This window comes from Hyperolius riggenbachi, chromosome 9 (genome assembly GCF_040937935.1).
Source record: "Hyperolius riggenbachi isolate aHypRig1 chromosome 9, aHypRig1.pri, whole genome shotgun sequence".
Classification (NCBI taxonomy): Eukaryota; Metazoa; Chordata; class Amphibia; order Anura; family Hyperoliidae; genus Hyperolius; species Hyperolius riggenbachi.
In genome coordinates, this window is record NC_090654.1 from 196,387,061 (window position 1) to 196,410,553 (window position 23,493).

The 23,493-nt window shown below is 45.4% G+C and overlaps 2 protein-coding genes across 7 annotated transcripts in view; both read right to left on the reverse strand.

Annotated features, from left to right (window-relative positions):
- Positions 1-1,001, reverse strand: part of PLEKHD1 (pleckstrin homology and coiled-coil domain containing D1) — a 664,905-nt gene extending 663,904 nt beyond the window's left edge. For all 4 annotated transcript variants that reach the window (XM_068253846.1, XM_068253843.1, XM_068253847.1 and 1 more), the window contains exon 1: positions 804-1,001. The gene's annotated coding sequence lies outside the window, so the exon portion shown is untranslated. The remainder of the gene's footprint in view (positions 1-803) is intronic.
- The window catches only part of EXD2 (exonuclease 3'-5' domain containing 2), a 29,767-nt gene extending 6,694 nt beyond the window's left edge, over positions 1-23,073 (reverse strand). The window contains exons 1-8 of one of the 3 annotated variants that reach the window (XM_068253840.1): positions 22,849-23,073; positions 20,846-21,191; positions 17,976-18,232; positions 16,595-16,721; positions 9,662-9,942; positions 8,870-8,976; positions 7,637-7,772; positions 5,583-5,939 (exon numbers count right to left, since the gene is read on the reverse strand). In XM_068253840.1, the coding sequence (XP_068109941.1) occupies positions 5,583-5,939; positions 7,637-7,772; positions 8,870-8,976; positions 9,662-9,942; positions 16,595-16,721; positions 17,976-18,232; positions 20,846-21,178 (1,598 nt within the window). In that variant the 5' untranslated portion in view covers positions 21,179-21,191; positions 22,849-23,073. Of the gene's footprint in view, positions 1-5,582; positions 5,940-7,636; positions 7,773-8,869; positions 8,977-9,661; positions 9,943-16,594; positions 16,722-17,975; positions 18,233-20,845; positions 21,192-22,749; positions 22,828-22,848 lie in introns of those variants that run through there. The other 2 variants (XM_068253841.1, XM_068253839.1) reach the window with 2 other exon arrangements.
- Between the last annotated feature and the right edge of the window lie 420 nt (positions 23,074-23,493).

Genomic DNA, 23,493 nt, shown 5'->3' on the forward strand with positions numbered 1-23,493 from the left:
CGCAAAATGACCTGTGAAAGCCTAAAGGTGCTCATTGGACTTTGGGCCCTTTAGCGCAGTTAGGGTGCAAAAAAGTGCCACACATGTGGTATTGCCGTACTCGGGAGAAGTAGTACAATGTGTTTTGGGGTGTATTTTTACACATACCCATGCTGGGTGGGAGAAATCTCTCTGTAAATGGACAATTGTGTGTAAAAAAATCAAAAGATTGTCATTTGCAGAGGTATTTCTCCCACCCAGCATGGGTATGTGTAAAAATACACCCCAAAACACATTGTACTACTTCTCCCGAGTACGGCGATACCACATGTGTGGCACCTTTTTGCACCCTAACTGCGCTAAGGGGTCCAGAGTCCAATGAGTACCTTTAGGCTTTACAGGGGTGCTCAAAATTTAGCACCCCGCCCACTTGCCAGGACAGTTAACAAACCCCACAAATGACTCCATTTTGGAAAGAATACACAACAAGGTATTCCATGAGGGGAATGGTGAGGTCATTGAAAATTTTATTTTTTGTCACAAGTTAACGGAAAATGACACTTTGTTAAAAAAAAATAAAAAAAAAAATTCTGCTAACTTGTGACAAAAACTAAAATCTTTTATGAACTCACCGTGCACCTCACATAATACTTTAGGGTGTCCTCTTTCCAAAATGGGGTCATTTGTGGAGTCTGTCCTGGCATTTTAGGGTCTCTGCAATCATTACATGTATGGCCAGTATTAGGAGTTTCTGCTATACTCCTTATATTGGGTATACAAGTAATGCACTCTGGGCTGAAAGGAAAAATGAACGGCAAACATACCTTGCTCCACATCAATGGCAGATCTTCCTCCACATCAATGGCAGTGATAACCTCAGGAGAGAGACACCCCGTGCCACCCTGCACTCAGGGTGAGCCACCAACTTATGTGACTGGGCCTCAGAACTTTAGTATACAGCATTATGCCTGTAGGATACAGCAATATGCCTGCCAATAGAGAGGACTCTGTGTGGCATTAAAGCATCATCATAGGCCCAAATCACATATAAACCGGGGGTGTCCACACTCAAGGGAAATTCAAACATGCCGTCTTATATCGCCAACCCAGGACAGATCAGCAATATCAAGCATGGAAACCGATCCTTCTTCCCATTTTTATGCTTACCCGTTTGGTCTTCAAGCTTACCTCTCCTCTCCCTGCGACAATGTGCGAAAGACCACTGAGTGTGTGCCTACTCCTGTGTCTGGAGTTCCCTAGGTTCTAATAGTGTACCTGCTCGTGGTACCTCTCAAAACACGGCCCTACGCATAGACCAGGCTGGTCAGGACAGCGGGGACAATAATAAACGGTGTCACTCCTTGTTCCAGCCCTGCTGCAGACACGGCAACGTTTTCTTCGGATGCGTTGACCTGGGGCACACGGAAGCTGATAGGCGTAATGCCTTCCATGCAGTCGGCTAGTTGCATCTGGGGGGGGGCCTGGCACCTCCTGGATACAGGATGTCCATAATGATCTCTTCCTGAAATTGGAGGAAAGATCCAGTTCTCCCAGCCTTACTGTAGAGAACAAAGCTGTTGTAAACTGCCAATTGAATCAGATAAAAAGACACTTTCTTATACCAGCGTCTTGTTTTCCGGGTAACTAAATAGGGCGCTAACCTCTGGTCATTGAAGTCCACCCCTCCCATGTTGACATTATATTCGTGGACGACAAGGGGCTTTTCAATGACCGCAGTTGCCCGTTGAATTTGGACTGTCGTGTCTGTGTGAATGGTGGACAGAAAGTAAACGTCCCTCTTGTCCCTCCATTTCACCGCGAGCAGGTCTTCAGTACGCAAGGCGACCCTCTGCCCCCGTAAAAGTCTGGTGGTAACGAGCCGTTGGGGGAAGCCCTGGCGACTAGGCCACGCAGTGCCACAGCATCGGATTCCTTCTAACTTTAAGTGCTGAAAGAGGGCCACACTTGTGTAATAATTGTCCACAAAAAGATGGTACCCCTTCTGGAACAAGGGTGACACCAAGTCCCACACAACCTTTTCACTGCTCCCCAGGTAGTCAGGGCATCCGACCGGCTCCAATTTTGAGTCTTTTCCCTCATAGACCCTAAAACGACATGTATAGCCTGTGGCCCTTTCACAGAGCTTATACAGTTTCACCCCATACCGGGCGCGCTTGCTTGGGATGTACTGTTTGATGCCAAGGCGCCCGGTAAAGCGTAAGAGGGACTCGTCTACGCAGATGTTCTGTTCAGGGATATAAGCATCTGCAAATGTTGATGACAGGTGGTCTATGAGGGGCCGAATTTTGTGGAGCCGGTCATAAGCAGGGTGGCCCTTTTCATGACAGGTTTTGTCGTCGTTGAAGTGCAGGAAGCGCAGGATGGACTCAAATCGTGTCCTGGACATGGCAGCAGGGTACAAGGGAACATGATTTACTGGGTTCGTAGACCAATACGACCGCAGTACATTCTGTTTCATTAGTCCCAAGTGAAGGATAAGGGCCAAAAAGATTTTAATGTCGGAAACTTGGACTGGTTTCCACCCGAAAGGCTGGGCATACATGCTCTCCGGGTGCTCGGTGATGAATTGTGTGGCTTTACGGTTGGTCTCAACCACAATTAAGTCCAAGAGAACCTGGGTGATGAACAGCTGCAAAAAGTCTAGGGCCGTTCCTAGATGAGCTGTCGCCACCTGGACTCCAGACTGGGCGGTGAAAGGGGGCACTACGGGTGCGGCGGAATCAGGGGATTGCCAATCTGGTTGTGCCAGCACCTCTGGGAGTCTATGGGTACTACGGGCCAGTCTTCTTGTTGGTGGCTGCGACGGGGGTACTACTGCACTTGCCACCGTACCAGTTTCAACTTCCATGCTGACGCTCACCACTTCGTCAGGGTCTACGGAAGCACTGGCACTAAGTCCAGGAGATGCTGCGCTGCTGGTGCCTGCCTCACCAAGAAAACTATCAACAGCGCTAGCACCACCCTGCTGCCCTTGAGGCGGATCCTGCGCCACCTGCGGTCTAACGACTTGGGGTCTGGTACGCCTGGCTCTAGCCGGGACCATAGCCTCGTCATCAGTATCGGTCAGGGAACCACTGCTTTCTACAGGTTCAAAATCGGACCCGGAAGATTCGACGGATGATTCTTCCCAAAAGAACTCATCCGACTGGTCCATGTACCTGTATACCTCGTCATCGGAAAGCCCCCTTCTTGCCATTTTGGATTGCTAAATTTATGGGGTTTTCCTCCGAGACTACCCAGAAAAAAAGAGCACCTACCTAGCAAAAAGGGAGTATTTGAGAGGTATTGGGGTTGGTGGGAAGTGGGGTCTCAGAGGCAATCAAACAATCACGGGACAATCAAATCCAATTACAGCACAATCGACTCCAATCACAGCACAAGCAGATCTGATGCACTCGGAAGGTGATGGGGGGAGGGTGGGATTGGGTGTGGCGGGAAGTGGGGTCTCAGGCAATCAAACAATCACGGGGCAATCGAAGCCGATCACGGGACAATCAAATACAATTACAGCACAATCGACTCCAATCACAGCACAAGCAAATCTGATGCACTCGGAAGGTGGTGGTTGGAGGTGGTGGGGGGTGGGGGGGTGGGGTTGGGTGTGGTGGGGGGGAGGGTGGGGTTGGGTGTGGCGGGAAGTGGGGTCTCAGGCAATCAAACAATCACGGGGCAATCGAAGCCGATCACGGGACAATCAAATACAATTACAGCACAATCGACTCCAATCACAGCCCAATCAAATCTGATGCACTCGGAAGGTGATGGGGGAGGGTGGGATTGGGTGTGGCGGGAAGTGGGGTCTCAGGCAATCAAACAATCACGGGGCAATCGAAGCCGATCACGGGACAATCAAATACAATTACAGCACAATCGACTCCAATCACAGCCCAATCAAATCTGATGCACTCGGAAGGTGATGGGGGAGGGTGGGATTGGGTGTGGCGGGAAGTGGGGTCTCAGGCAATCAAACAATCACGGGGCAATCGAAGTCGATCACGGGACAATCAAATACAATTACAGCACAATCGACTCCAATCACAGCACAAGCAAATCTGATGCACTCGGAAGGTGGTGGTTGGAGGTGGTGGGGGGGGGGGGGGGGGGGTGGGGTTGGGTGTGGTGGGGGGGGGAGGGTGGGGTCTCAGGCAATCAAACAATCACGGGGCAATCGAAGCCGATCACGGGACAATCAAATACAATTACACCACAATTGAATACAAGCGCAGCACAATCGAATACAAGCGCAGCACAGTCAAATACAATGCACTTGGACGGTGATTAGGGGGGGGGTCTGAGGGCGATTTGAGGGGATGGGGGGTTGATCAGGAGCCTGCACAGGGCAGACTGAGTCCTGATCTGATGAGAGGCAGACACAGGGGGTTACTGATCAAAGATCAGTTAGTGATTGCTGGGGAGGACAGATGTAAACAAACAGCAGGGGATGTAATCAGAAGGGGGGTACGAGGGCAATCGAGGGCCTGGGCAGGTGATCGGTTACCCCCGCGGGGCAGTTAGGGTCTGCTCTGATGGGTGGGGGTGCTGAGGGCTGATGGACAGGTGATAGACAGGTGATCAGAGGGGGATCAGAGGGGGATCAGAGGGTAATGTAGCTGTATACAAATGTATACAGTATACAGGGGGGTAGTCTGGGATGGGGTGTGGGGGTGATCTAAAGGTAGGGAGGGGGGATCAGGGGTGACTAGGAGGCAGTTAGGGACCTAAACTAAGGGGCAGCGTCGCTAGTTAGTGGCAGGTGGGGGGGTGGGGGTTTTGCAGGGGTGCAAGGGTGCTGGGCAGGGGTCTGCTGGGGTGATCAGGGGGGGTATGAGGCCTGGGGTGGGTGATCAGGGAGGCTGTGGGCAAAATCAAGCTGCGTGCAGTGAGACTTACAAGTGCTTCCTCCTCGCTGGTGGTCTCTGGAACAATGAGACCACGAGGCGAGGAGGAAGCACGTATAAGGCACTTTGTTTACCTAACAAAGTGCCTTATACTCAGGGATTGGCTGATCCTGCGGATTCCTCCGCTCGCCGGCTCTGCTAAGTGGCCGGCGAGCGGAGACAAAATGCCCGTGCTTCGATCCCGGGCGGAGGATCGCGTCACGGATGACGCGATCGCTCCGCCCATGCCCTTAAATGGACTGCCGCCTCTGTGGGTGAGGCCGTCCTGCAGGGCTCCACTTCCCCGCCGCCCCTGTGTAGTGGGCGGTCGGGAAGTGGTTAAGTTAGCGATTGTTACACACTGTCACATGGTGGAAGTTGCCATCAGTCACTAGCAAGATAGTTTAGGTCTATGGCTTTAGGGTTAAGTGTAAGTATACATGGGAAGGCAGGTGGTCCTTACTGTATATGCTTAGGAATATACATACCCCATTTGGATTAATAATTACTGTTCACAGTGCTGTGGAGCCGGAGAAATTTTTGAGTCAATGGTGTCAGAGGTTTAATAAAACTGAAGTGTCGAGTTGGATGATTTTTGTATCAACTCCACAGCTCTGAATGTTAAGCATGATTTGTGTCACACCCCATTATACAGGATGATACTAAGTGTTAGAATACAATATGGGATAGCTTTACAACTCTTACCTAGTCTCCAGGTTAGCAGCATCTTTAAGCAATCCTTCAGTAACAGTTTCTGTAGAATAAAAGTCTCTGATTTCAGCTAATAGCTCCTCTTTGCGGTCTTCTGGCAGCTTTGATGCATTGAGTAAGGCCCTTGCTGCTGAGCGCACTTGTCTTCTCGTTGCATCTTCCAGCATACGCACTCCTTCCTCACAACCAATGGGGGCACAGAACTCTACAGCTAGCTGTTGCTTCAAGTTGTTGTCATAGTAGTTGGACACTGCATGGCAAGATGTGCAGAGAAGGAGCACATCATGAGAGTTATGATCCTTCATCTGAATAGGGAAGTGACGCCTGTATTCATGGGGTACAATATTCTTCCTGCACAGAGAAAAAAGTGTTATCCATCTCAAATATAATACTGACCTAAAACACCAAGTAATACCAGAGCAACCATTATATTCAGTGTGCTAGCAAGTGCACAAAGCACACAGGACCTCAATCACCAGAGATCATTGACTCTTATAGCACCACGTATGCAAGTGCTGGGACTTTGTGCCTCAGTCTGCAACATCACAGGACCGGACGGTTCTGGACCTTTACTGACCATAGCATTTTTTTCCCTATTGTGCAGAGCAAGCAGGTGCAGAAACTGGTGCAAACGGCTCGAGCTCGTGGTGGGGAATAGTTGAATCCACATCCTGTCAGTGCCGCACAGCTAGCAGCAGGATGTAAAATACTACGCTGGTCTGGTAAAGGTTCAGAAATGTAGATTTCACTTACCCCAGGTATCAAAATCAGTGGTCAATAGTTCAACGGGTGTATTTCCTTAAAAGACAACCGAAATGAGGTATATGGAGGCTGCTATATTTTCTTTTAACCAATTCCAGATGTCTGGCAGCCCTGATCTATTTGGCTGCAGTAGTGTCTGAACACCAGAGACAACCACGCAGCTAATCTTGTCAGATACAACAAGGTCAGAAACATCTGATCTGCTGCATGCTTGTTCAGGGTCTGGTTAGAAGGCAGGAGGATGGGGAATGGCAGTTTAGGCGCCAAAACCTGACCTTGCCCCAGGCGCAACTTGGTCTAGATCCGTCCCTGGCAACTGGTATTGCTTAAAATGAAAAGGTCAGCCCCCCATATCCCTCTCGCTTCAATTGTCCTTTAAAAATATGACTACAGATGCTGAAACTGCTATTTGTGTGATACTGCCTCAATGGCTCGCTTCACTCCATTTAGGCTTGGTTGTTTCACTTAAAGTGAACCTCCAGACTAAAAATCTACTCAGCAGCACTGAAAAGGCTTGGTGTTTCTTTAACAGTTTCACAGCATCAGAACTGTTTTACTCAAGCCTTTTTTTTTAGCTGCACAGAAGAAAACTGCCCAGGCATTTTTTCCCCTGATGCTGTGCAAAGCATGATGGGATTTCTGATGTTCTCATTTTGCTGCAAAATTTTTAATTTTATTTTTTTGAAATTGGGAGTTGAAGCCTAGCGTGTGCAGCTGGGAGGGTTGATCAGGACAGTTGGAACTGTGTCTCATGCTCCCTGTCACCTCCTTGCAACCAACAAGATGGCTGCCCTCATGAAAAAGATGGCTTCCCCATGAAATCACAAACCTTTGCCTTCTCTTTTAAACAGGGTTGGTAAGATTTTACCTATTTTAATTAAAATAACTTAATGACAGTATGTTTGTTTAGGCAGAAGTTCCCCTTTAAGGGTACTACCATTTCTTTGTTTGCTAGAGTGCCTAGGTGAAAGTGCTTGCTCTAAAAATGTCTGGGGAGGAGATTAAGGAGACCATCGCAGTAATGGATAGAGGGGAGACGGAATTTAAGATCCATCAATATACAATACGGTTTGCTGTTTAATTACATTGGACCAGGCATCTGCATGCGTGTCAATTGGCTAGACCTGCATGAAGCACATTTGCCATTACTCTGAAATGCATTGACAGTAATTTTCTGATCAGCAGAGCACCGGACACCTCCCTCCCCCTTAGAATTAAAACAGTGTTGTCCCAACTGAAGCTACACATGCCAAACATATACAAGCTAAACAGCGGGTGTGACTTACCGGATGTATGATTCTTTCTTGCCACAAACCACACAAATGTTTTCCTTCACTGTTAGATAATAGTCCACGTTGGATTCAGGACGACCAGAAGGCTCAAAGCGCAATCTCACTACAAAGGGATTACTGCTGACCAAATCTAAGTGAGGGGGAAAAGAGACAGACATGTTGGTGAGACTATAGGAGAATACTACAGACAGTGGACTGGGCATGTAATAAGAATACCATAAATAGTCAGGATTCTGAACAACAACAGTGAAAGAAAGTCAAGTGCTGCTGCAGATAATTTATGACATTTGGCTGGGGCAGTGTATATGAAGTCTGCTCGAGAACTGAATAGCTGGGTTCTACCTGGAGTTTGATACAGAAAAAAGTTGTGAAATTGCCTTCTGTATTTACTCAGTTGGAGGGAAAAAAAAAAAAACAAAAAAAAAAAAAAAACACAACTCTCAAAAATGGAACTTCTGTATTAAACAAAGATATCCATCTTTCCTCCTAAAGCTGGCCATAGAGTCAGCTCCCAAAGTAAGGGTTTTTTTTGGTTTTTTTTTAAAGCACTTTCAGGGAATGAAACGAACACATACCACTAAACCTAGGTTTGTCTATGGTGCAGGGGTATCTTATGGACCTTCCCCCCCGGTCCATTTAAGCTACACTAACCCCCTGCTGCCACCAACAACTAACCCATGAAACAGCTCCTCTGGTCATCCAGAGGAGGAGTGCAGCTGCAGGATCAGAGTGAGACAAATGGGCACAATCATTCAGGATGAAGCTCTTCAGGATCCCAGCTGCCACGCTCCTCTTCGCTACAGTGTAGACTGCAGCCTTTCAGCATACATGCACCGCCATCTGCCCCCATTTACAGTTCCTGTGTGACCTGCAGCACATGTGTGCTGCATGTCAAAGTAGAGGAACTGTAACCAGGAAGTGCCGTGGATGATGCTGTAACCAGGGAGGAGAGCAGTGTGCGTACACCAGAAGGTTGCAGTCTACAGATAGAGGCGAAGAGAAGCTGGGCAACTAGTATCCTGAAGAGCTTCATCCTGAATGACAGTGCTCCTTTGGATGACCACAGCGAGCCAGAGTAGAGGAGTGCTTCAGCAGGATCCAGTAAGTATATACCGGCGTAAATTTCTTACATTCAAAAAAATACAGTAGGCATCTTTGCCCTATACATAACCAGGTTTATAACATGGGAGTTCAGGCATACCAAAGTGATAGGAAAGCTATACGCACCACCAATTCCTTTATCGAGGTACCACTGGGCTTTCTTCCTATCACAGGTACATAAGGGCTGCCCATCCGGAGCATGTAAAAAGCAATTGTCATATAATGGTGACTTCCTAGAACCAAGAAAAAAAAAAAAAAAAAAAAAAGTTTACATGGAGTTAAATACAAGAGCAACCTAAAAATACAAAAATGTGATGTGAATACCCTACCAAAAGACAGATCCCAGCCAGGGATCTCCACACTGCACTCGAATCAGTGGCAATTCTTAATCTCTCCAGGAAAAAAGGTGGAATTGATAAAACTAATTAGATTGTTCCTGTGTGGAGATCTATAAAACACGTTGTAGTGGAGAGCCTTCACATGGTTGAGGACCTCTGATCTACAAACACTCAAGGGCTTAAAAAAAGTATCCTGGCAAAATAGTACTGCATATAGACACCTGCATTCTGTTTGAAAACTTAAATTTATTACACTATAAGACTCTGGCCCTGCAATAGTGGCTAAAAAGCTGGCCTTTGTCCTGTGCAAGATATCCGACAAAGACAAGGTAACAGGTGTTTGAAGAAACTGACTCATAACCCTTCTCATCAAGTGTACTGGATTTAATGAAAGCCATTTCTGATAAGCTGACCACTTCAGAAGTAATGTTCTATTTCTGTGTCTGGAAGCGTACTTTAAAAAAAAAAAGCTTGCATCCAACAGTGAATGCAGGTAAAACTCTCAGCTCATGCCATGTTCCATTCTTACATAATGGCCTACATACATGATATATGAAGGATCCACACTGCATTTACCTACCTCACAGAGTATCCAACTCCCAGAGGCTTTTTCTTGTTTCGCCGAGGATCTTTGCCTTGAGAATTTTGACTGGATTGTTCACAGGGACCCTCTTTCCTCAGCCTTGATGCCCCATTAACATCTCCGTGTGCAACACCTTTCCCTTTAAAGGGAACATCAATGAGACCTTGGCATTTGCCCAGCATAGATGCCCATGAAGGAGGACAGTCTAGAGAAAAGAAGCCAACCAGCTGCAAGAAGAGGGCAACTGACACTTGGGCATCTCTGGCTGCATAGAAAATCTGGAGCAGAGAAAGGGGAAAGAAAATCATACAATTTGTATTACAGTACTGTAGTTAAACATGCCAAAGAAATGCAATTTACACAGCTTTGAAATGAACCAAAAGCCCCAGAATTTACACAACAGGCATGTAATACATAACAGTATAGTATATTTAGTACACTAGGACAATATGTATGAGGCTCTGTACACATCCAATTTTGATCTGCAGTTTACTGGCCAATTTTACCACTTCCATGTAGTAGGAGGGCCAGATTTTGATTACTATGAACAGACTTGTGCTCATACTACATGGAAATGGTAAAATTGGACAGTCATGTGCAGATCAAAATTGGATGTATATACAGACCTTTAGACATGAGTTACTTGTAAGTAGAGGCCCATTTATAGGAAAGGTTTCTTTACAGAAATCTACCCAAACTTATGGTTGCAGTATAGACCTCTAGCATTAGGCAGCATACACATGTAATTTGGCCAAGCACTGACTAATTTTACCACCCCATGTACCATGAGAGCCAACAGATTCTGAATACCATTAACAGATTGTGGAGGCAATCTCTGGTACTATGTGGAAGTGGCACAGTTAACCAGTCATTGACCAGTCAGAATTGGACATGTGTATCACCCTTTACAAGACTCTCCACTTGGACAATAACCAAGCACTACTCTATGGAGCTACTGACCTACTTCTAAAGCCTCATCTACATGGTATAATTTTCTTTCAGATGAACTGGTGATCTGATAAGAAATTGCATCGTGTGTAGACGTCCAAATTGTTTTAGATCAATTTTGCGATAGATTCGTGATGTACGCAAAATCTATGGCAATCCAATTGGACCGGTTGGAAATTGAATAGATCTGATGGAAAATTGTACCATGTAAATGAGGCTTAAGGCCCAAGTGCAGGACAGACATGACGCTTTAGTTCTGTTGTGGAAGATTGATAATGGTGCAGGAGACAGAGCAGCTTGCAGTAGGAGGGGGAACAATGGACTCCAGCATTGCTTTCTCTAAAGCCCAATCTACACGATAGGTTTACGATTCGATTTACAAGCCAATTAAATCCGACATGTTCGATTGGGATTCAATTCGATCCAATTTGATTTGCCATTGCAAAACAATGGCAAATCAAATACCGATCGGACATGTCGGATTTAATCAGATCATAAATCGAATCGCACAAAGAATCGTATCGTGTAGATGGGGCTTGTAAAAATAGGCTAGCTGTTCTGCATTTGTGCTTGCGGCAACATGATTTGCATAAATACTTAGAAATTATGCACCATTCCTTCTTGCTCAAACTGAATTGAAAATACCTGCTGTTTTAGGGCTCATTTCCACGGGCAGTTGAACTGTGTGCTCAGTAAGCAGTTACCAAGTAGCAGCAAGCAGTTGTGAGAGTTTGCGAGGCATTTCACTGCCTATCAACCGCCCGTGGAAAAAAAAAAAAAAAAAAAAATCAATATCCACTTACCTGGGGCTTCCTCCAGCCCGTGGCAGGCAGGAGGTGCCCTCGCCGCCGCTCCGGATGCTTCAGTTTGTCTCCGGTGGCCGACCCGGCCAGGCTCTTCTGCGCTCCAACGACGTGTTCTGCGCTCCACGCGGGCGCGCTGTCATCGGACGTCCTCCGGGCTGTACTGCGCAGGCGCAGAACTACTGCGCAGTAAAGCCCGGAGGACGTCCGATGACGTCAGCGAGCCCCCCCGTGAGGCGCAGATTGGAGCGCAGAAGAGCCCGACCTGGCAGCCGGGCCTGGCCAGGTCGGCCACCGGAGACGAACGGGAGCATCCGGAGCGGCGGTGAGGGCACCTCCTGCCTGCCACGGGCTGGAGGAAGCCTCAGGTAAGAGGATATGGATTTTTATTTATTTTTTTACCTCCTCCCTGAACCTTCCCTTTAAAGAGGAACACCAGTGAAAATGTAATTAAAAAAAAAAAAAGCTTAATTTTTACAATAATTATGTATAAATGATTTAGTCAGCGTTTGTCCATTGTAAAATCTTTTAAATCCCTGAATTACATTCTGACATTACATGGTGACATTTACTGTTGGCAGGTGAGGTAGCTGCTGCATGTTTTTTGGCAGTTGGAAACAGCCATTTCCCACAATGCAACAAGGTTCACAGACTGGAAACTGCCAGGAGTACCACGGTCCTCAGTTTCTTGTGGGAGGGGTTTCACCACAATGTCATACAGCGCCCCCCCGGTGGTCTGTTTGTGAAAAGGAATAGCTTTCTCATGTAAAAGGGGGTATCAGCTACTGATTGGGATAAAGTTCAGTTCTTGCTCGGAGTCTCTCTAAAGAAAAACCATGAACAAGAATTGAGGAGAAATGGTTTCCCTTTTTTGGAAGTGATCATCGATCTATCCCAGCTTGGGGGTGTGGTGTACCAGCTAATTCAGGTATTACACTTTTTTTAGTGTGCATGAAACATGAGCATATTTGCATATTACCATTGAAGTTCCCTCTCAGGTCCGCTCTGGGGCCCCTTCAATACAGGGAGGGGGTATTTAAAGGTGTTTGTCTTGTCACAATTTTTATGGCTTTGGGCAGTTTGATAAAGGTGTAAACCGAAACAGCAGTCTGTCACTGCTGCCACTTTGGTGCTATTAAAAGAGCTTTGATACAAGACAGCGGTGCCGGTCCTTTCTGTTTTATCAGGACCATGGCCCTGACAGTTTTTCTGTGAACCTCATTGCATTGTGGGAAACAGCTGTGTCCAACAAAAACAAAAAACAAAAAAAAAAAAAAACAAGCAGCATCTCCTTCCACTGACATCACCTTCCAGCAGTAGAAAGGTCACCATGTGATAAATGTCAAAGGACAGGTGAAATAGCAGCTCTGCTCATTACCGCCCCTCCGAGGTAATAGTGGCACATTCCAGCTGTCAAGAGCTCCTGTGCAGGCTGAACAACATTTGTTTTGCCAGCTCCGAGGTTCTGTGATCCCCACTCCAGCATCGCAGGCTATACTGTGGACAGCTGAAGTGTTACTCTTGCAGAAGAACTGTGAATGTATGGAGTGCAGTAAAGTGCTGCCTCTTGAGCTGTCCACAGTATAGCCTGCGATGGTGTAGAGGGGACCTCACAGATCCTCAGAGCTAGCAAAAACAAAACGGCCAGCATGCACGGTGAGCTCTGACAGCTGGAATGTGCCATTTATTACCTCAGCCTCAGTGGGGAGGTAATAACCATCCAGAGCTGCTATTTTAACTGTCCTTCCCTGCATATGAATGAGCGGTCTCCGCATGTCATTAAGATAAGATCTGACGTGCTGCTCAGAGATCAGTGATGTGTAATGAGTCTCCTTATAACCTCATACAAGCCATTTATGTATTTTTTTACATGACAGATATTTAACATAAAATCATAATGCCATAGTTCCCCTTTAAAGAGAATCTGTACTCTAAAATTCTTACAACAACAAGCATACCATTATATTTATTATGTTCTCCTGGGCCCCTCTGTGCCATTTCTGCCACTCCCTGCTGTGATCCTGGCTTGTAATGGCCAGTTTTAAACAGTGTTTACAAACAAAAGACATGGCTGTTAACGAGAGTGTGATAGATTCCGCTCCTCTCAGCCTGACACACAGCCTGCAGGGGTGTGTGGAGAGGGTGTGTATAGCTTCTATCCTATCACAAGCAGCCAGCACATTCCTGCCCGAGTCCGACAAAGCCATCAGAGGAAAGAAGAAGATTAGATTATATAACAGATAACACAGCCACTGTGCAACTATGAAAGGCTGCAATAAGACAGACCACATTAGAACAGGTATAGGAACTTAGGATAGAAGAAACAAGGCTGAAAATTGTTAGAGTCTCTTTAAAAACGACCAGTTTGAATTTCTCATAACAATACGTGCAAAATATAAACATCGGTTTTCTGAACCAAAACTAAGTGATTAAATGCAATGTGATCTTTTCTAGGATAGCCTAGGTTTGGGCACATTCACACTGGAAAACGCAAAAACTAACGTTTTGCCAAAAAACCTGTACACGTTGCAATTGAGCGATCCCGATTAGTGCTTTAGCACTGTAATCGCAATCACTATAAAACCAGGGCTGTGGAGAGTCGGGCAATTTTGGGTGCCTGGAGTCGGGGGGGGGGGGCGTGTTGCGTGGATCGGGGGGTTGGCCTTAGAGCTGCGCAGCCGCACTGGCGGCTATGCGGACTGCGCAGCCGCGGCCAGCTCCGCCGGCCATCTTGGTCGGGGACCGTTCGGGGGGCTGTGCAGCGGCGGGGACCAGGCGGAACGGCACGGAGGGCGCGGACGGCGTCCTCCGTGCCTTACAAGCTGAGCAAGGTAGCTAACTTTTTTTTTTATTTTTTTTGATGACTTGGCCTCGTAAGTCCTTTAAATAATTTATACATACAGTAATAGCTGTGCTTAGTGCACAAAAATGAAAAAAACAATCAAAATTAGTTACTTGTGCTGCTTCAATAAAGCAGTCCCCGTATTTTTAAAGTCAGATATACACATCTAATTGTGACTGGATATATGCTGTGTACACAGGAATCATATACACACACCAGACACACAGACACATCTATGCTGTAAGTAGAACGCCTGATGTGATGTGTAGCCGTGTCACTAATCGAGATGGTCAATGAGATGGAATTAATTCTGCATAGATTCTGATTTATGCAAATGTACGCACTCTGCTTATGAAATCAAATCATTTGATTTGTTTAAAATTTGGTTTGGTGACTACGAATTAAATGGTACCTGAGAAGGATGAAAAGAAAAGTTTAACATACCTGGGGCTTCTTCCAGCCCCCTTCAGGCTAATCAGTCCCTTGCTGTCCACCTCCACCACCTGGTTCTTCTGCTATGAGTCCTGGTAATTCAGCCAGTCAGCGCAGTCCGGCCGCATGCTGCTTCCACAGCCAGGAGCGTTCTGCACCTGCGCAACAGTGCTGCACAGGTGTAGTACGCTCCCGGCGGCGGAGTGTGTGCATGCGCACTATGCCAGACTGGCTCAAGTACTTGGACTCCTAGCAGAAGATCCAGGTGGCAGAGGAGGACAGAGGGACTGATTAGCCTGAAGGGGGCTGGAGGAAGCCCCACGTATGTATAAAACTTGCATTTCATCTGTCTCAGGTTTACTTTGTTACATAGTAGTACCATACTCTACATATGCACTATCCACAGGGCTGCAGGGAATCCACTGAGAATGTTGTGCACATTGAACACAGAGGTGTTGTCTATCACCCATAAACCTGGTTCAGAGTGTGCATGAAGAATGTGTAATAGAGGAAGAATCTCCTTATTCCCCTACAGAGTACCTGCACATCACTCTTACATGTACCCACAGTTACATTGCCTAGGGCCTGATGTTCTTTGTTCCAGTTTGTACCTTTTACAAGTACTCTTACCAAGGACTAGTTTTAGTCTATGACTAAGGGGAATAAATATGGCAGTCTCCATATCCTCACTTCAGTTGTCTTTTAAAATTCCTAAGCGTTGGCAGTTGAGACGAATTTCATGTTACATACTTTCAAAACAACAAGATTGTAATATGCAAATGAGGAGGAGTCGGAGGAATCCTAAACTGGGGGAGTCGTGGATTTTTGTACCGACTCCACAGCCCTGTATAAAACTGCAGAAAAATACTGCATGAAGCAGGTTTCACGATCAACACTAATCACGTTAGTGAGATCACTGCCATATTGTTAATACTGTGCTAGCGCTTTAAAAAAAAAAAAAAAAAAAAAAAAAAAACAACGCTCTAGCTATCACCAATTAGCGATAATCACCCGCTTATCGCCAATGCATCCTTAGGCTAGGTTTTCACTTGTGCCCCGGCATGTGTCTTGCAAGACAACGTCGGCACAGCTGCTCGCGTCTCGCAGCCGAATCCCTCTAGCCTTGCTATGCGCAGCTATGGGATTCGGACAGTCACGGCTTACATAGACTTCTATAGGCTGCTAAAATCCATCCGAATTTGTGGGCGGGGAATCGGCCTGGATTCGCAGCAATGGGAACCTAGTCTTAGGCGAGGGTTCTGAAGTGAATCAACCAAATACTACCTCAGATTAAAAAAAGGGGGGGGAATCATACTTGCACAATTCGCTGTGTTTTGCTGCATGTTTGTGCCCCCTCCCCCCCCCCTTTTCATAGCTATTTACTACAATAAAAAAAAAACAAAAAAAAAAACACATGCAGTAAAAAGGGAACCTGAAGCGAGAAGTATATGGAGGCTGCCACATTTACTTCCTTTTAAACTACACCAGTTGTATTTCAGCCCTGCTGGCCCATTTGGTTGCAGTAGTGTCTGAATCACACCCGAAACAAGCATGCAGCAAATCTTGTCAGATTTGACAATGATGGCAGAATAATCCGATCTGCTACATGCTTGTTCAGGGTCTATGGCTACAAGTATTAGAGGATTAGCAGGACAGCCAGGCAATTGGTATTGATTAAAAGGAAATATGACCGTCTCCATATACCGCTCACTTCAGGTTCCCTTTAAGTTTAACACTATGCCTAAATTGCATGCACCTCCAGAAAACCCAGCACTACCATAGCCTACCATTATATGCCATTCTGCATGCATCAAAAACACTGCAGATTTGTGCAAGCCTCAACCCGCCTCAGTTATGTTGTATAGCATAAAATGCAACAGATAATGGCATACAGACATGACAGACCTGGTCCTGTGTGAATTCCTCTGCATCCCAGTTACTGCAGCGCAGCTGAAAAGACTTGTCTAGAGGGTAGGACAGAATAGTCTCAGAAAGAGACTTTAGACTTAAGCTGTTTTGATAGATGTCTCTCCTGCACAGAAAAGTTTAGACATTACAACACAATGTCAAAGATGTACAGCCTGACTTACCAAGATCCACAAGGATTCAGATCAGAGGACATAAGTGATCCTGCAGTACAAGGATTCAGATCAGAGGACATAAGTGATCCAACAGTACTGGCCTGGGGAGTAAGATTATCTGGCAGATGGCAAGCATTTTCTTGTGTCATAACCTTAAACATTATTTGAATAAGATGTGCATTGCGTCCAAGTGCACAAATTGTGATTAGACAAGGAGCACACCAATTAGAATTACATGCATAAGCATGCTGAATATACACATACATGAAAGTCTATGGGCAACAAACAAACATTATTTGAATAAGATGTGCATTGCGTCCAAGTGCACAAATTGTGATTAGACAAGGAGCACACCAATTAGAATTACATGCATAAGCATGCTGAATATACACATACATGAAAGTCTATGGGCAACAAACAAGTGTAATATCCAATGCACAGCAAGTTCTTTCTGCATACAATGCTATCCTACAGGAAGTCAAAAGTACATGATGCAAAGCAAAGGTTTTTAAAATTTCTGTATGCTGTGTACTTGGCCACAGGATACAGCTGATTCACAGTTTACCCTGCTCCTGCACAAGTCTTGGTGGCGTTAATTACTATTCCCCCTCCAGGTCAAAGTGGATGGTAGGGAATTAAAGTGTTTTAAAAATTAACTGCTGCTCCCGTCTGATGGCGCCAAAGTTACTCACTGTGCACCACTATAGCCGTAGATACTATTACAGTCTATGGTGGCACCGGCTGCGCCCAGATCTCCTGCGCTGTATAGGCCGTGTCAGTCAACCCAACCCTATACAATTCCAGTTATTAGCATTTCCCCCCTCCCCATATGGCTTACCTGGTGATCCAGGGCTTCACCTCCAATATATCTTCCCTGGTGGTCTAGAGGGCCAAACATAATGCAAAGTGGGGAACCCACTTGGGCACCAAATTAAATGGCTCTGAGGGCCAGATTTGTCCCACAGGCTGGATTTTGACATGTATGGTCTTAGAAGATGCACTGATGCACTGAAATACCCTTTCTGAATTTACCAATAACTAGAGTTATGCATACTACATTCAGAACAAAAGTAAAGTTGTGAAATACAGCTTGTTAAAATATTTGTAGAGTCTACTCTACAACTAATCTGTGGAGGATGTTCTTGTTATAGCATGAAGTTGACTTTCTACTGTAAACAGATCTTAGTGTGAAGCAATGCACATACCTCTGTCTCAATGCCAGGTAGCGGATATCAACAACTCCTTTCGCTGTCAGGCCATAATCATTTGTCATTTTACAAGAATCTTCCCAGCAGCCCACTCCAACCTTCAGCACGGTGCTGTTTGCCAGGACGGTCAGGAGAGTCTTTGGAACGGTGCAGTCAGCTCTCAATAATCGGGGTAATCGAACCAGGACACAGAATCCACTGTGGGAAGCCATCTGTAGAAGGGAGACGGGATTTGTTCTCCCATCTATAGACACCTGAACAAAATATACAAACCAAAAACCGGTTGATGCTTTTAAGTACAAAAATGCACCACAATCTAATGGCAAGTTTCTGCCATTAAATCCTTCAAATTCATCTGCAGCCAACATGACAGCAGTATACGGCTTTGTGTAAACGATACTAGAACCAGCAGCCCTCTCAATGAGTTGGAAGTCTGCATAAAGCAGAAACTTCATGACCACTTCAGTTTTGCTAGATTTGGGCTATGGTCACAGTGGTGCAGTACATTGCGGACATAATCCTATTGCTAATGTGATGCTGATATATTGTAAGTGTATGATCACATTGCAATTACCATAACTGGATGCATGCAGTGTGGTACCACATAACATGCATGTTAACAGTTGTGCATTCAGTAGAATTAAGGGGATATAGACTAAATGCTGGAATGGCAGGCTCTTTGGGGGGGGGGGGGGTCCTTGGCAGTTACTCACTGTGCCTCCGGTTAAAGGAATCAACTGTCTGAGGAAGCAAGCATTGTAGCTTGCGAAACGGCTGTTAGACCTGCTGCCTGATCTTTTGTATCTGTCACTGGATGGGATGAAATAAATTGGCAAATTGCAACTCAGCTGGTGCCTGGTCCTTTTTCGCTTTTTGCTGCAATGTTAACAGTTGTAGTGAAGCACATTTGTATGTGCATTGAACAGAATACAATTTCCCTCCACTGCAATCTTGCTTTTGCAATACTCCACTGTTCGTAGCCTTACTGCTATTATGTTAATTAGACAGGAAAGAGGATGGGTGCAGTTAGTAGTAACCACTTCAGCAGTGGCTGACAAAGATAAGCTACAGCAGTTTAACCTCCATTTCGGTAACCCCACGTCAGGCTTGGGCCTTAGGCTACATACATACTTGAGATAAAAGTCTTTGGAAAATGAAAGATCAGACCAATTTTACCCCATTCCGTGTAGTTTGAGAGCCATACTCTACACAGTCTATTCTATTGAGCTGAACTCCCCATCAGATAAAAATGTTTGCAAGATGCTGCACACAATGCTGTAGACATTCAACAGATCAGTATCTGCAAAAGATCTGTTCCTGAAAAAGATCCGTTCTTGCAAAATTCATTCATAGTCTTAGATCTGCAGATCCTCATACACATCTTGTTTAACAGACATTCATCTGCAGATCAGATCCACCAGGATGGATCTTCAGATCTGCAGAGGATTGTCAGATATGCAGATGAATGTCTGTAAAACAAGGCGTGTATGAGGATCTGCAGATCTCAGACTATGAATGCATTTTGCAGGAACAGATCTTTTGCAGATACTGATCTGTTGCATGTGTGCAGCATCTTGCAAAGATTTTTATCTGATGGGGGGAGTTCAGCTCAATAGAATAGACTGTGTAGATTACGGCTCTCATACTACATGGAATGGGGTAAAAGTGGTCTGTGATCTTGCCTTTTCTAAAGACTTTTATCTCAAGTGTGTATGTAGCCATAAAGCCACAGCTCAGAGCAGTAATCCCGAGCCTTGCTCAGGGTAGCAGCCGAGTGTTATGGCGAGAGTGCAGCAGCCATTCTTCCAGTCCTCAATCCCTCTGGTGAGATCTCTGTCACATGGCAACAGACTGATCTCCCTATAGGGGTAGCGCAACACCTGATGGACATAGGGAGAACTTCAGTGCTGGATTCAGGGGAGGAGTTATTTGCAGGGCTGCTGCAGATCTAACCCAGTGGTATGATTTTTTTTACTGCAGTCACCATAGCAATCATAGGTGTGATTAAAAGAGCTTAAAAAGACAACTGTAACAAGCAGTATATGGAGGTTGCCAAGTGTATTTTTTTTTAAACAATACCAGTTGCCTGGATGTCCTGTTGATCCTCTTCCTCTAATACTTGTAAGGGCACAAGCCCTTGTCTTATGGAGATGAACAGTATCACCAGCACACTGGTGCATAACCAAAGAAAAAAATAATAATTGCAGAATACCGATTAAGTGGAAAACCTGCCAGGACCCCATATAATCAGCTCAGACACAAATGTGTTAGGCTAGAAACCCCCTAGGAGCGATTTCTAATCGCTAGTGATTTGGAAAAAAAAAAAAAAAAAAAAAAAAAAAAAAAAAAAAAAAGCTCTTGCTAATGCAATGCTATGGTTGATTTTTTTTTTAGATCACAAAGCACTCAAAAAAATAAAAAAGTAGGTTCTAGTAGGTTTATGGCCTTGACAAACACAGGAGCCTACTGAGCCTGTAGATTTGGATTAGAAATCATGAAAGCGGCATACTTATTTTCAGCTTGCCATGCAAGCTGCATACATTTGGCCACGGTTCCCCTCAGAAAGATCTGGGACCAGTTCTAGTGGCAGGCTTCTGTGCATGTGCGGTATTGTTGCATGCCTCCAACGTCCGCTACTGTGGTCAGGAGCACAGCACAATTTTTTTGTAACTATACAAGCACATGATAAATGGAGGCACAGACAGTCCACATATTTCTGAGGGGGACATCAGAACAGAGGACCTAATCAATAACTAATGAATGTATATGCAGCATTTCTTCAAGGCCTCCCATAACAGCAACAGCCATGCAGATAAACTCAATTTAGCATGCAGATTTGTAAATGGCAATTTGATTGATGCACATACCCACTCACAGTCCATGCCAAGTACTGGAAATACATCAAGATCTCTCTTCAGCAATGGCCAAACCACTTCCCACTCTTCAATATTAGATACTACCCGGACCTCTGCCTGCAGTATTTCCTCAACAGAGCAGCTGGAGACCTCCACGTCTGTGGACTCTTGTAGGATATCATCTGAGCTTGCAATTTCAGTTCTCAGCATGGGACATGAACCTTTGATGTCAACATCACACAATTGTCGTCTCTTGCGATTTATAAGCTTCCATAGAACAAGACATCCCACTGTAGTGCCCACCAGAGAGGCAACACCAAGGGTTAAACCTGTGTGTTTGGTCATTCTGATGACACTCCTACAAAAAAAAAAAAAATTATTCCCAATTAACAGCTTTGCAGCTATGTCACTAGAGTATGAAAAACAGGAAAAGCACTATTGAAGCCTGTAAACTAAAATTAACATAAGTCTCTGGGGGGGAGCGGAGCCATTGTTCCTGCAAGGAGCATGCAGTTGGCACTGAATAGATAACATTGCTAGAACTGTACTAATGCTCAGAATTTATCTGCAACATCCCAATCCAATATCTACTATCAGAAACCTAGCATCTACAAACTTTGTGCATGAATGCTACTGAATGCAGTCAATAGCACAATTAAGCCAATAAGAGGGTGAAGTGATAGAAGTCAGCAATTGTGGGTTGCTCTTTGTCTGGACTAGCCTGTTAACATCAGCAATTTACAATTTGTATATGACTAATGCTAGGAATACACAATGCATTTTTACAGTCGATTTTCAATTTGTTTTCCACTCAATTCTCTTATCAATTCCCATTCACTTCTATGAGAAATAGAGGTCAAATGATCAAAAGAGCAGACATGTTAGAAATGATATTGCGAGAACCACCTATCTGCCCAAAACCGCATAGTGTATGCCAAGCATTAAGGCTCTGTCCCCACAAGAGTAGAGAACTGACTCTTGTCCGGTCTCCACTCATTGCTAAGCATAGAATGAACACATATACATACATTCGTTCTACATATAAGCCGCTCACACTTGTCATATTGCAATGGATCCACTGCAGTGATTGGACCATACTTCTGTGCAGTACGCAATCATCCTGAGCCAGGCAGATTCATTCCCCATAAAGTCTATGGGGTAGCACATCATGCCCCAGCTGCATTATTGCTGACAATACACTGTCCAATCCCACAGGCTGCACATGATGCAGAAGCAAAATGGGAACACAGCCTAATGACTGGTAAGCACAAAGCAATTTCCCATCAGATCAAATCAATTTCCAGCATATCCAAACTGCTCCCAACTAAGAACAGGGTCAATTTTGTGCAGTACCAATCTTAAAATCAGTAACATCAATCTGATGAGAACCTGCTTCATGTGTATCAGGCATAACAGGCAATTATGCAATGATAATTTTGGTAGACTTTGCACACACTGATTTTCACACTAGCTCACCAGAACCATACCAATTCCCAGGAGTTTATCTAGTATTTACTTGTCTCCTTTGACAAGTGCCCTGACCTCACCTAATCAAGAGGATAAAGCACTGGAAAGTAGAATGGGTACAGTTAGCCTAGGATTTTTTTACCTAAAAAGTACTAAATTTAGGGTTGAATCAGCACTTTGCAAGAGTTCCTAAGCTGATAAAAAGCCTCTGAACTTCATTAGTCATGCAAATGTCAATTCAGCCTCTATTAAGCCAGTTTTAGCGTATAGAGAAAAAAAACATGGGAGCTCATTCGACTACATTCTCACCCCACACCAGATTTTTTAATATTAGTAACTGCAGTCGCGTTAGAAGGAAGCAACTGCAGAGTTTAACCGCAGGTGTATGCAGCTACTGATAAGGAACAACGGGACGTAACACGAGGACACACAGAACAAACCCGCTTTACCTAGCCGCAAATAATGCCGAGCCACTAACCAGCCTTCCAGCTGCACCACCGCAAAACACTTCCGGCTTTATGTAATGACGTCACCACCCTAAAGCTTGCCTTTATTGGATAGCAGGGCCTCTGGGTTAACCCCGACAAGCCCGAAGAGACGCACTTGTATAAGTGATGGGAATTCCGGCTCTTTTTGGAGAATCGGCTCTTCTGAATCGGCTCCCATTAAAGAGCCGGTTCTTACGGCTCTCAATTGGCTCTTCATTAAATATCACTGGACACCACTCAGAATCGGAGGAAAAGCCCAGCCGCCGTCTCCATGACAACTCCAGACTGCTTCGCTGACTGGGGCAATCCCTCCTGCTACTGCTCTGCTCCGCCCCCCATACACTCCTACAAGCTGCAAGAGGAGGACTACATCTCCCAGCATGCCTCAGCGCCCTTAATTACACAGCAAATCAGAGCTGTGTGGGGCGGCTGAGGCATCGGCTCTTTCAAAACTGAGAGCCGGCTCTTGTCGTTCACAGCAAAGAGCCGGCTCTTAGAGCCGGCTCGTTCGTGAACGACCCATCACTAACTTGTATAGAGTCATTAGTGACTGTCAGGTTCATCAGCCCATCGAGGGTTAATATTCCAACACCTCAACAAAGGATGTCGTGGTTGGAATGTGTGATACATTCAGATCACCAGCAACAAGAGCCCAACAGTTCATGTAGTAGCTTCCCCTGCTGCTATACTGCTGTACAAGCGACC